Source organism: Phaethon lepturus, unplaced genomic scaffold, assembly GCF_000687285.1.
Source record: "Phaethon lepturus isolate BGI_N335 unplaced genomic scaffold, ASM68728v1 scaffold46812, whole genome shotgun sequence".
In the NCBI taxonomy this organism is placed as follows: Eukaryota; Metazoa; Chordata; class Aves; order Phaethontiformes; family Phaethontidae; genus Phaethon; species Phaethon lepturus.
The window spans coordinates 14,456-28,202 of NW_010526570.1; the positions used below are offsets into that span (position 1 = coordinate 14,456).

A 13,747-nucleotide genomic window follows, 5' to 3' on the forward strand; every position below is an offset into this window, starting at 1 on the left:
CTGGAGCCTCGCACTGGTGTTCAAAATGAATGCGATCACATCTCCCTTCATTTTAGAACGTTTCTGTGTTTGCTGGATGGCTGCAGGCAAGAAGCCAAGATGACCAAGTTCTACTACTATGGGGGCTGAGACTGTCATGGCTGCAGGCAGGCAGCCTCCCCACGACTGCAGGTCATACACATCCTGCTCTTCCACTTGTGCACCCACCAGCCAAGACCGTCCCATCTACTGAATAGCATCAAGGCGAACTGGCCAGCCCCGTGCAACACAAAAGCCAAGAAACACCTGGGAAAAGTTGTATTTAAAACAAAATTCTTTAATAATTTGAACTACAAAGACACAAATTAGTGCTTGACTGCAGCATGAATAACAAATGAAATACATTAAATATTTCAGAGCTACTGTGCTTTGCAAAACAAGATATGCTGATACATATAAGCCTAATGTTAGTTACCAGCTGTTTTGGTACAAAGAATCAGTTCAGTATATCAAAATTGTCAATAAACATTCCTCAATGCAGCTGTGTGTTACAGGTCAACTGCTATTCATCCATCACAGTGTAGTTAACTATCTGCAACAATATACCGAATTTCAGGAAGAAAACTCATTACATTAGAACTAATAGTGTCAATGTTAGAAAGTTTGGTCACGTAACACGTGGGGAATTTCATGTCCATTGTAAGTGGACAGATGCTATTTGTTAAGACAGTAAACATCATCAGTGCATTAAGCTGAGTTCCGTAGTCAACATCAAATAGTCAACATCAATTTGGAAGATCAAGAAAAAAATCAGTTCTTGTTCAGTCTAAGGAGTAACTACTGTTTATGCTGCTTGAGACCCTCTCTTCCAAAAGCCAGGGAGCAATAGTTCACACAACCAAAATTCTCCTGCAGCGACTGACCAAGGCTTTAATTTAGAAAACATTCTGGTACATGATTTGCTATGAGCACTGTGAAAGCCCATCTCTATTCAACATCGGCTTTGGAGGAACATACATATGTTCCATGGTTTTGGGGAAAGAAGAATCTGAGATTGTGCTTACAGCTGTTCAGGTGTTTTGGTGATGAAGGGCAAATGATCAAAAGACCCTTTATTTTTGCATTTGTAAAATCTCAACAATCTGCTCTAAACATCACGCAGATTCAACTTGCGTGAAATATGTGCAAAAAAATTTGCAGGCACTGGTTTAGAGTCTTGCATTAGCTGGATTCTGAACTTGGTTCTTCTTAAACCTGCAATTACGTGCTTAATCCTATCTAAACACTTTCAACAAGTAAAAAAGGAGAGTTCTGAAGTAAAGTAAGAGGTTCAGGCATCAACCCTGTCCCCAAAATTGTAACTGTGAAGCCCCATATCCCCAGACCTGTTTGGAGCATCTGGCTGGGAGGTCCAGTAACGGGGCTCTGCATAAAGTGCTTGCTTGGCTGCTGCACCCTCTCACTGCCTGTCATTGAACTACACACACCAAAACAAGCACCAGCTGTGGGGCTAAATCCCTCAACGAGCTTTCAAAAATCTGAAAAGACACAACAGCGTCAGGGACACGGGGTAGTCAGGCACAAGTCTGAGCCAAGCAGAGGCAGTCACATACTGGATAACTACGTTTTTGGAAAGCAACTAAAAAGAGCGCTGTGACTTCCGCAGTAGGAAAATTTTTAACAAAAACCAAACTGACCTCCTACCTACCAAAAGACCTTGTCTTATGGATCCCAGGAGAAAACGCAGCCTCAGCTCTCAGAAAAGACTTCTGACAAAGAGATCAGGCACTTGGCAGCCGTAGGCAGTCGTGAGCGAGAAACTGAGCAAAGAAACCCAAACCCAGTCTTAATAGTTATACAGTACGTTCTTTGTAGTTATGTTACGGACTGTCAAACAAAGCTGGCAGAGGATTTTCCAGGTGGATAAGAAATGTATTCTTTCACGTACGAAACAATCCTCATAAAAAAAACATCTGAATAATCTACAAAGAACAGAATGTAACAGAGTCTACGTCATTTCTATGGTAAAGAGTGAAGAGTCAGCATGGAAAGTTAAATGTATAAATAGCAAAACATTCAACGTTACATAAGTATCTAAAGTGCAGTATCATCAGGAGGGTGGTTGATGTAATACTACGGGATTCTGTGCTTCATCTTTTGTTATTCTCTTTCCAGGTAAGATTTCTTAATCTCCTGGCTTTCACTTCTTATGGGTAACAAAGATTCCACCTTTATCTTCATACTAAAGTCTCACAGTTAAACAGTACTTTGCAGTTAAAGCCTCCCACTGCCTACCTGTGAAGTGCAAATGGGGTTTCTTTAAAGTAAACCAACTCTTTTACTTGAATATGTTAATTTAAATTATGGGGCACATGTTCCACCAAAATTGAGGTGTGTTCCTGGATTCTGAGGTCTATTGAAGAAAACAGCAGTGCTGCTTCGTTAGAGCTCGTCTTCCACTGAGAAGTATTACACTGAATTGTTTCACCACCTGCTATCAAAAGCCAAAAATATATCCACAGAGAGAAACAGGTTTAAAAAAAACCAAACCAACCAGTATTACCGAATTTCTTGAATGCAGACTAAACAAGGTGGCAGTGACTGCAAGAAACACTGGTGATACTGGGGGGATTTTCTGTTGCTAAGAGTTTCACATGAAGGAGTTAGCTGAAAAACTCATTCAGCTGTTTGAAACCAAGTGTTGGAAGCAAATGCACTTCAGCCAAAAGCATCAGCTGCCATACCATTTCCCTTCAGCCAAACAAGACAGAACAATATTAGATAGAAAGAGAATTAAAACTAATGATAAAACAGTATTTTCCATCACATCTCTTCCAAAATCATGTAAAACAAGTTACACTGTTTGCATCTTAGCTTTAAATGTAACTTAACTGTCAAAAAGGTTTCATTTCACCTGTCTGAATTAAAGTCCTCCTACTCCTATCTCTTTCTGAAGCAGCCAGACTTCCGCAGGCAGACGCGCAGCAGACCGAGCACAACCTCAAAGCGACAGGCACCGAACAAGTCAGATGCTCCCAGACAGTGAATAGAGTCAGTCACGGATCAATACAATGCTGTTGCCAACCTCAGGGGCTGCATGGTCTAAGTCAGGCTGCTCAAACGTCTGCACATTCAGGCAGATATCATTAAGGGCACAAGTACTGTACAATTCAGGACAGAGGTAGATCGGCGAGTGATAGACTGCATATTCCAATTCTGACTATGGGGTAGTCTTCTAAACACTTGCGGGAAGCACATTTTCCTCGTGCTAAAAGAAAAAGCATTAAAATGAAGTCCGGAGATGACTAATACTGCTAGCTAACACCACCACCTTCAAAACATGGATGAGATTTGTCCTGATGGCAGATTTCTGTTTATCATGTCTTATCTTCAGGATAATGGATAATGCATGTCTTGAGCTGTGTCCAGAAAATCTAGATTCACGGCATAAGGTATGGTGTTGATCTGTACTGGCAGAGTAATTTTGAGGTTTTTCTTTTATTTCCAAGGAAGAATCTTTCAGCTCACGGTCTGCAGGACTACTTGCTGCTGATCTGTGCCAAGCCGATGGTTGTAAGGTGGCAGATTTCCTGGTTCTTCATGGATGTTAAAGAATAAGAGTTCATTGCTATCAACTCTGTCCAACACATCCTGTAGAATTCATACTAAACGACCCCTGCTACTTCCCTAATTCCCTTTAAAGTAGCTGCTCTCTGAACCCTACTAAAAAAATAGGATCAAAGATGACCCACCTTATAAGATGTAGTGCAAGAAAAGTTCAGGATATGCTGCTCTAAGGTTTGTAGAAAAAAAATCAGCATGTCATACAAGTGATAAAAATAAAATGCAATTTAACAGACATTTAACACATTACAGGTGTAAGGATGTATGTCTTTCCAGGCACTAGAAAAGGCAGTCTGAATTTCAGTGACATGCAGTTAGAACTGGCTTGCCATTTTTGATATCACTCACAAGATCAGTAAGGCAGTGAAACCAAAGCACCCATAATTTTAGGTTATTTACGCTTAGAAGGATACACACATAAATTACATTCTTCAGGGTCTAACATAACCTGAAAGAAAGGCTGCTGGAAGGGTGGTAGAGGTGTGCCTGTTTTGGACATTTGGACTGAAGGAAGAAGCCTGTTAGCATGATTTTTTTACAAGATAAAAACATCACTGACAAATGGTATGTGAATGAAAAGCTAACAGCAGCATAAAGTTAAAAAAAGGGCTTTTCCAGCCTTTTTTTTTTAAAGCCTGACAATTTAATTCAACAAGATCTGAAAAGAAAGATATGCTTCCTAGCTGCAAATGTGTAGAAGAATCAACAAATTTCTTTAAAATTTACCATTGCGGAGATAAGAAAGTGCCTTTTTAGCACACTCTGGTTCCTGCAATTACAGGGAAACCAAACAGAGTGCCCAGATCCTCCAGTAACAAAACTAAGGCCACTAAAACAAAGGGTTTGTTCATTTTCTTAAAAATAATACCATACCTAGCTCATGTCACAAGTGACTGTTGACAGGTCTCGTTGCTGCACTGCTCTTATTCTGGGACTCATTCTGTAACTTATGAAAACATGTAAACATACTAGTAAGAAAATTGGATACAGTGTACGGAAGCATGCTTGAGAAAGCCTGGAGGTGAACAGGCAGGCACTTATTTTTAAGCTACATTTTAAAAACAGTTCTCAAATCTCTGTAATTATCCAGGAGGCATATTTTTTGTAAAGACAGTCAATCCAAGACAGCATTTTCCTACCTCCGTGCTAGTTCCTCCAACTTCTTTCAGTCTGAAGATCACTCAAATTTCCCAACACAGATGCTGACCTTCTCTATGGAACTGGAGCCTATTGACAACAAATCTGTTTTCAAGTCTTCATTCAAGAATCTTTATAGCGGTTTGCTGATTACAGGTTGAAATGCACTGCTATCAGCACGTGCGTACACCTCACTGAAGTCACTCAAGGTTAGGTATCTTTTTCTAGCCCTGAGTTTGGGTCTATTTGATCCCAAGAATCCAGGGTCAGTCACATAACAAAAGCCATGATTTTATTTGGAGATTCACATCAGTAGAAGTGTTACCGATGGACCCAGAGGATGCAGCTAAGCTGCAAACAGGAAAAAAGATACTAAAGAAAGGGGACCGTTTTAGTCAGTGTTGGTTGTACAATACAGATATCAGTCCTACTGTTTCAGCTCACACTAGTCAGGACTTAGTGATCTGGGAGACAGCTTTACAGCTACATTACTGTGCCTTGGTGCCCTGGGCACATTTTAAATCAATACAGAATGGGATTTCCAATCAGCCTCAGAATTTCCCTTTTTTCCTTCATGGCAAGAAGGATAAATCCCTCAGAGCATCAAAAGCAGAAAAAAATTGCATAGCATGGCAGCTAGGAGCCCAGAGACAGACTCTGTTAGTTGCCCCAAGATCTGAAGAGTCAAAATCACAGCCTCCAATATGAGGTATATTTTGAAAAAATGTGTTAGTTCAATGTTTTCTTTATGCTTACTTATTAACTTGCATCAGCTGGGTAGATAAAAATTGCAGAAACCAGAGGGTTTGTCCCCGCCCATTAATCTCCAAAGCTTGGTTTTAAAAAGGTGGTCAACTTTCCACAGAGCAACCATGTGATAGACAGATTAAGATAAAGCAATCAAAGTGCTGCCAATTATATTTTGGGGTATCCTCAACATCAATCTTGTTCTTTACTCTTTCTTCAGTATTTCTGAATAAGAAGATGCTTCTGAAAGACAGACTAATATTTAAGACTGGTAAAATAAGAGAAAGAGATGAATTCAAAGCCGAACCAGCACACATCTAAGGTGTTTGTCAATCTGTAGTATGAATGGTACATGGGGAGTAAAAAGTAAGGATAGAAAAGGGAGGCATGTAAATAATAATTATAAAAAAATAAGAGTGTTTCTTGTGTTTATACAGTCACTCTGCAATATCCTCATAGAACACTGGTCAAACAGGCTAGGAATTCAGTTTCCACACACAAACCAGAAACCCTATAATGCTGCACCATCTTAAATGCCTTCTGCCAGTCACACCCTGGAACACCCTCCACGATGTACCTCAGTGGGACTAAAGAGAAAACAGAAGCTTGGTACAAAATTAACTAAATGGCACAGGTATCCCAACCGTTTTGCTTAAAATATAAATTGCAAAGGAGGCTGTGGAAAAGCAAGGTAGAATAAAGCCCTAAGTCAATCATTACATACTTCATTAATTGTATAAAAGTGCAAGATTAAAGTCGTTCAGGTTAAGCATTCAGTTCACTATAGGCCACACAAATGCTTAGCTTGGCCATCCATGGCCTGTTTTTGTCATTCAGTTACTAATATTAGTTTAAACCACAGAAAGAACAACAACTGAATGAAAAACGTATGCAATCCACTTCAAAAATGGTTAGTTTTCTGTGACCAGCACGAAATATTAGCTCAGTATCATCAGCTATACAATATATACATAAAAATATTGTGTCTTAATCTTTGTTTTAACAACTTAGAATAAAGCTGTACTAAACATTATTTCCCTAGAGTGCCAACTCTGCTCTGTTCTGGCCGGCTGGCCTAGTGACACAGAGAAGTCCTCTTATAGCAACGGTACTTGAATTGATCCATAATATTGACACTTCAGCCATAATAACTGTTGAATCGCTTTATTCAGCCAGGCTAGGTGATCGCATGTGACTGCCTTGGTCTCAGTCAAAGCTTCTTGGGAGGCTCCACAAGAAGAACAGGCCATATTCCAAAAACAAACTGTTAAAAGAAAAATAGGAACAGGAGAAAAATTTCCTGGAATATCATGTCTCTGGGAACAGAAACAAAACAGTTAACCATCGTTTCAACTGCATTTCTTGGGATGTAAGTAGAAATCAAAGATAGTACCCTAACAGGCATAATCCGTGAGCCCTGATGCAAGTTCAAAGCACAAGAGAATCCAAAGGCTGCAGTGCATTAATGGACACAAAATATTGCTTGCTTACCTTCACCTTTGGCCTGTGTTTCAGGAAAAGTGTCCTTGTGTATAAACTGAGGAAAAGGAGAAAAGTGTGCTTCAAATTTCATGTATAAGACAGCATATAAAATAATAATGATGTACTAATGCCAGTTTTATTTTCCAACTAGAAAAGAATTGCTTCTGTGATTGCCAAACTACCCATTCTGCCTAGATTTATGCAAAATAGGAGACATTAGCCTACAGTAAATCCCTCACACTAGACTATGATTAGCAAACAAATCTACCCTATCACCTATGTGGGGAGAAAGAGAGAAACCCGGAGAAGTAAATTCTTTCTCCACTACAGAAAAGAATAAACAGGGACGAGAGCCTGTCATTTTGCAAGGATGAAATTAAATCAGTGTACCACAAAATAGAGCAGAAGTTAACGGCGGGTGGGGAAGCAGAATAGCTTGATTCCGTACCTCATTTTTGCTCTTATACAGCCTCTCCCCCCAGTAGATGCTTTTCTGTGTATGACCTCATTTTTTAAGCGGACATAGGTGATGCCACTGTGTGGCTGAGAAAATACTAGGGAAACTATTGCAGGAAAAGCATGTAGTTCATTGGGGTAGGACAGACAAATCGGGCATCTGCACATTCCCCAAGGGCTACAGGATGCAAACCCAAATAATTTTCGCTGTGCAGAATGCTGGTAAAACCTTGCCTATGCTATCTGAGCTGTCTGCATCAGCTTGCTTTCTGTAAGGAACCATCTTCAAAATATCATCTCAAGCTGTTCAGGGCAGCAGACAATGTGCCACCCAAAATGGAGCAGCTGTTTTCCACATAACATGCTGTATTTTATAGATACGCATATATATACAGGTACATATAGATCCACATCCACATATATATATATGTACCTATATACTATATATATGAGAATAGCTACTGGAACTGTACTTATTTTCCTTGCATTTTCCTTTTACCAGCTACTTTTGATATCTGACAAAAAAGGAGAATATTATGTTAGAAGTACAAAAACTGATACGTAATCAAGTTCTCTCAGCTACATAGCATGTATCTGTTAAATGGACATTCTCTTAACGGTTAAGTGGTAAAACATTATTTCCTTACATAATGAACAAACGACAGATTCCAGCTTAAATTCTGATTTTGTCCATGGTTCCACTAGATGGTGGTATAGAGCAAAAACAGAGACAAAAATCTGCTGGCTGCAGACTTGCTAACTTATGGTCTCATGTAAGCCTCCTTGTAAACATAATATTCTGCACTTCTGGGAACAGCTTTGCTCCAACCACTTCAGCCATCACCCTTCTGCTCTATAGCATGATGCCTGCTAGTTTTCAGGAGCAACAGTGCCTATCAAAAAGATTAGTTACGCTTCTAAAATTAAACATGTTTAAGTACTTCAGGATTGCTGGTCAAGAACAGAAAGGTATTAATAGCTTATATTTTGAAATTCATATACTGTCAAATAGTGTTGCAGTTTAACTGTTACAGGGTTCCCATTTCCGAATTGCATTGTCCTGAAGAACCACGACTATTTAAAGATTAATGATTACATTTTGAAGAATATAAATTACTTCTACAGAGTTTTTAGACCAGTTGCAAAGAGGAAAGAAAAACTCCCACCAGTTTAGTAAGAAGTAATTTTCCTGCTCTTCTGGCTGATACAACTTTTTGAAGGAAATCTGAACCTGGGAAAACTCTTAAGACTGCTTTATGAACATCCAAATTAGAAAACATTTCCTACCTTAGCAGGATATGAAGGTAAGAGCCCAGGCCTGTGAGAATATGCCACCATGCATGAAACTGTGTCACAGCTCCCACAACAGGAGGCATCTTCTCTCGTAGTGCTCTGGAAGAAAGAAACACCATGCAGTGTTTGTTTTTTTTTCAGGCTAAGCAATCTCAAATCGCAGTGCTTGACTGTCAGATCACACATTACTGTTTCCTTATCTCAGGCACGTGCATCATGACTGAGGCTTCATGTAGAGAGGCTTTCAGCAATTACACCTTATACCACCAGTATAGAAAGATATCAGCAAAGTGGTTTTCTTACACATTGAAAGAAAGCACACACTTCATACAATGAGTGATCACAGAATCATACAATGCTTTGGGTTGGAAGGGACCTTTCAAGGCCATCTAGTCCAACCCCCCTGCCATGAGCAGGAACATCTTCAACTACAACAGGTTGCTCAGAGCCCCATCCAGCCTGACCTGCGATGATTCCAGGGATGGGGCATCTACCACCTCTCTAGGCAACCTGGGCCAGTGGTTCATCACCCTCAGCATGAAAAATGTCTTCCTTGTACCTAGTCTAAATCTACCTTCAGTTACTTCTGAACTCAAATTTCAGGGAATATTTATGTCATTCCACAGTCCCAAAGGATTTCTACCATTCTGCTCCCCAAAACCTGGTGAACTACTGTCCATAGGATGAAATGCTGAGTTTAAGGTCTGAGAGAGGAAATGGGATCCACCAGATATCACCACTTTTCATCTGGCAATCACACTACCTATTCTCCAGCTCCACGGAATCTTAGCTTGTCTTTCTCTGTTGTACTATAGAACAGGGACAAATTGGGTGTTTAGTGAGGAAGCAATGGAAGTAAAGGGTCTGAAATACTCGCCAACATGCTTTGTATTTTGCACAGTTATGAGGTGTGAGCTACTTGGGAAGAGGCTAAGGGATGGAGACAGAGCAAGAGAGGGAAGGAACTGCATCGCCCTGATTTCTCCTGCTCACCAGGCTTCTGCAGATAACGCCTAGTTTGATTGATGGTGGAGTAAATATTTGCATCTGCCCATCTTCTTTCTTTGAGTTCTATTTCACATTCAGTCAAAACAAAAAAAGAGAAAACTATGATCACAGATGTTAAGGAAGAAAAATCTGCAGCTTCTGTAATACTTATTTACTGCTTGATGTTATTATGTTCAGTCCCCCTGACTAAAGGCTAATCCCTGAGCTACTGCTTTAGGTTCCAGAGCTGCTCAGTCACAAATATGAACACAGAACTTCTATTCAGTCAGCCTGGGAATGACATAGTGGAAAACACAGACTGTCACCCCAGCACAGCCTCCAAGCCTTTGGATGGCAGAAAATCTCAAAACTCAAATTAAAAAATGGCATGGATCCAACCAGGGAAACTGAGTGCTGTAGATGCTTTTTTTTTTTTTTTTAAATAAGCTCCAGATTTAATGAAATATGGAAAAACAAAACCTGAACCACAATACAATTTTGAACACTAAAACCAAAAAGAGCAGGTAGGTGGATGATTCACAAGTTAGCTCTTTAGAGAATAAAAAAATTACAAGGAACCGAAATATATTTTCTCCAAAGGTTCAAGGTATAATACCACATGGAGAAATTCAACGTTCTGTAGACATTCGATTAAAGCTAGTAAACAAGCATATTTATTTTTTTCCAACACCATAACCAAACAAGTATTACAGGAAGTATGCTAATTTCCCCCACACACACCTTTGCAAAATGAGGATGGAAAAAAGTGCTTCAGCAGCTGGTGTAATCTTTGAGTCTAGGAACAAGTTCAAAAGCCCCATGGACCTGCAGCAACTCAGCAGGCTTAGTGAATTGGGGGTTATGATCTCACCAGTGATGTGATGGAGCTGGAAAAATCAACCCTGATGCCAATATTTGCAAAGTCACTGCATACCCACCCACTTAGTTTGGCAAATAACTTTTCAATGCCATTTGTATCAACTGTTTCTAGGGATGAGGCACCAGGTATTATATTCAGTACACCTATATTTTTTTAAAAAAGTTTCAAGAAAACTCTGTTGGAGTTAACTTTTAATTGGCCTAACCTAGTGCAAGGACTACAGAGCCAAAAGGGACAGATGGAAAACACTACACTTCTTTACAGCACACGATGATCTGAACCTGACAAGCAACCTACTAGATCAATTCTGTACACCACAGATTCAGCGGCGTAACAGGGTATCAGATAGTCAAGACTGGAGTTTCCGGATGCTGCCATCAACCTTTCCGTCTCAGCCAGCTTGTGGCAGAACACAAGCATCACAACTAAGCGGAAGAAAGATATGGTTGTCCAGTTCCAGAGGAACACGCATTAACAGATCAACCTGTTGGACTATTCTTTCTTGATACCTAGCCATATGATGAGATGGTGGGTTCCTACAAGCTTTGTCTAGAAGCCTTTTTTACCCCATTTGGCAATACACTAAGCAGAGACGAAGTCTTTCCTAGCCTCCTCTGAGTGCTAAGCCAGAAGACTTCAAGCTAACAGTGAGAGCCAAGTACGGTGTATTGGCTCGCAGACTTACTGTTCTTTCCAAGATGCTCAAACAGCTGTTGTTTATTGGTGACAGATATATTGCAACAGATATTTCTTTAACCTGCAGAACTACCGCTTTTGACATTTTCCTGGGAAATGGCAAGAGCAGAAACTAAAAAAAGCAGAATAAAAAGCTAATTCAGATGAAATCAAGTGTGAATAGCAGGCTTCAGTAAGCCACAGATCCTCAAAATTACTTCAGTGACATTACTTTCTCTCAATTTAAATTGAAGTTAAAGGGAAATATCAATTATTTTTTAAAAATTAATCTATTCATGGATAAAAAAAGTTAAAAAACTGTTGAGTGCTGAATCTAGTCATGAGCAAACTGGATAAAACCTTTGTGAATGTTTTGTAGGCAGTGTACCATACATACCATGAAATGGACTTGAATATACACCACAGGAAAAACAAAGCTTTATGCTAAAAGACTATTAAGATCTACCCGGACAAAGTGAAAGAACTCACCTCAATTTATCACAGAAAATGTTATCCACATTCCAGAGAAAAAATCCCATTAAAAATACAGTTAAAGATGTATAGCCTAGACCTCTAAGCCAGGGGTATACCCTAGAGAGACAGAGAGAGAGAAATAATGCAAAGTTTAGTTCAAGATTCTTTAAGGCAGCTTTTATGTAACCTACATAGTACTATTACATACAAATAAAATGTTTTATTTTTCTTTTCCAAAAGGAAAAACATCAACTTCAGATCTCATCTCTTTAAGTATTGTATTTTACCTCCTCCCCTCTAGCCTGAATTCACATTGTCCGAGACTGGTCTTTTAAATGTTTTACTTCTATATTTCTAATTGTTCCCCTAAATACTGCTCTCTCCTAACACAAGAAGTAAGTCAGAAAACTGAAGTTGGCTAAAAGGTACTAATTCTTCAGTCCCATGTATAATATTTCAGTTAAAATCTTTACAAATCAGGACTCTCTCAAAAGAAGAGGCTCTTTTCCAATACATGATACCCCTATACCAGGGGACTTGTTTAAATAAGGTCTTAAAAACAAACAAACAAACAAAAAGACTGTAGTCTTTTGTTAATACAGACCATCATGACCAACAACTAACCAAATGTATGGTTTTAGAAAACAGTAATGTCATGTTTTATTTTATCACTGAGTGTTATCGGGGATGGAAAAATGTCAACTTCATTTTGGAAGAAAAAAAAAACAATGTCTTTAGGATATGGGAAACACACAGAAGATGCAATAAAATGCATCATAAATAAATTTACCCTTGCTGTCTGCATTCAGGTTGGACCATGGAATTGTAAATCTCCTACATGGAAGCTGGTAGCATTTGCTCCTTTCCCACTAGTAAGACAAGTCCAAAAGCAAACCCAGTTCCAACCCTAACAGGCTGCCATGAAATACTGTTCAAGTTATTTTTAAGCATTATGAATGCACAGTTCAGATTCTGGGTTAAAACACATTCCTGAGCTGCTTTTTCTCCACCGTGTTATACACAGCACAGGTTTCAGAGCTGCGAGCACTGGCAATGAAAACATGCAACACACGACAGGTAGAGCTTCTTCCACAGGGCAAACTAACCAGATACAAGCTGTACATGTTCACAATGAGTGTACTGCCAATATAAACTAGCAAAATTATTATTTGTTTAGTCTAATAAATGCATGGAGCACCATGCGGTACATGGCAGAGACTACACTGTAATATTCCCAACCCAGTGCTCTAGAGACATAAGCAAGCCCAGGACATGAAAGGGCACTAAATGGTATGGTATACATGCTGGTAATTAGGTAATTACAGCTGGAATTGTTCAGGGAATAAACAGTGGTGTTTTGTGAAGCAATGAGAGAGAGGCTGGCATCACTTATTAATGGGGAACATGCTCTGTGAACAGAGAACAACATTTGCCAAGTTGTAATCTTGGGAAGGAAGAAGACCCAAGAAAGAGATGGGAAGTGTCAGGGAAACAGGCAGGAGCCACAAAAAACAGTGAGGGTAGGAGGAGGAGGTAGGAGCTTGGAAGGAATAACGTGCTGTTCTTTGAGATTTTTACTCAAAGTTCAGAGCGACTTCAAGCCCTGCACTAAGAAATAAGAGTGATAGGAAGTTGATATATATTAAGGAAGTAAGAAACAAATTAAGCAGAAATCAGGGTTGATAGACAAGCTGAAACAGGCTTGGACAAGTGCTAGCATTATCAGTGGAAAGACAGGAATGTGTTTTAGCAACGGAGAGGAAGTAAAGGCAAAAGCGTACTTGGGAATGACTTTTAGAGAAAAGAAAGGGTACCTTCAGGTTGGCACAGCTTGTCTAGCAGAACTAATTTAAAATTAGTAGTCGTTTAGTTAAAATTCAGAAGTAAACTGCATCACAAGAAGCGTGGCCAGCAGGGCGAGACCCTGGTGAGACCCCCCTGCAGTGCTGTGTCCAGCTCTGGAGCCCTCGGCACAGGAGAGACATGGACCTGCTGGAGCGGGGCCAGAGGAGG

General features: G+C 39.7%; 1 protein-coding gene across 1 annotated transcript in view; it reads right to left on the bottom strand.

The window, feature by feature from the left end:
* Positions 1–5,669: 5,669 nt before the first annotated feature.
* ACER3 (alkaline ceramidase 3) overlaps positions 5,670–13,747 on the bottom strand; it is a 27,145-nt gene continuing 19,067 nt past the window's right edge. Inside the window, exons 6-9 of the mRNA XM_010283090.1 lie at positions 11,750–11,851; positions 8,713–8,817; positions 6,979–7,024; positions 5,670–6,751 (exon numbers count right to left, since the gene is read on the bottom strand). Coding sequence (XP_010281392.1) covers positions 6,698–6,751; positions 6,979–7,024; positions 8,713–8,817; positions 11,750–11,851 — 307 coding nt within the window. The 3' untranslated portion in view covers positions 5,670–6,697. The remainder of the gene's footprint in view (positions 6,752–6,978; positions 7,025–8,712; positions 8,818–11,749; positions 11,852–13,747) is intronic.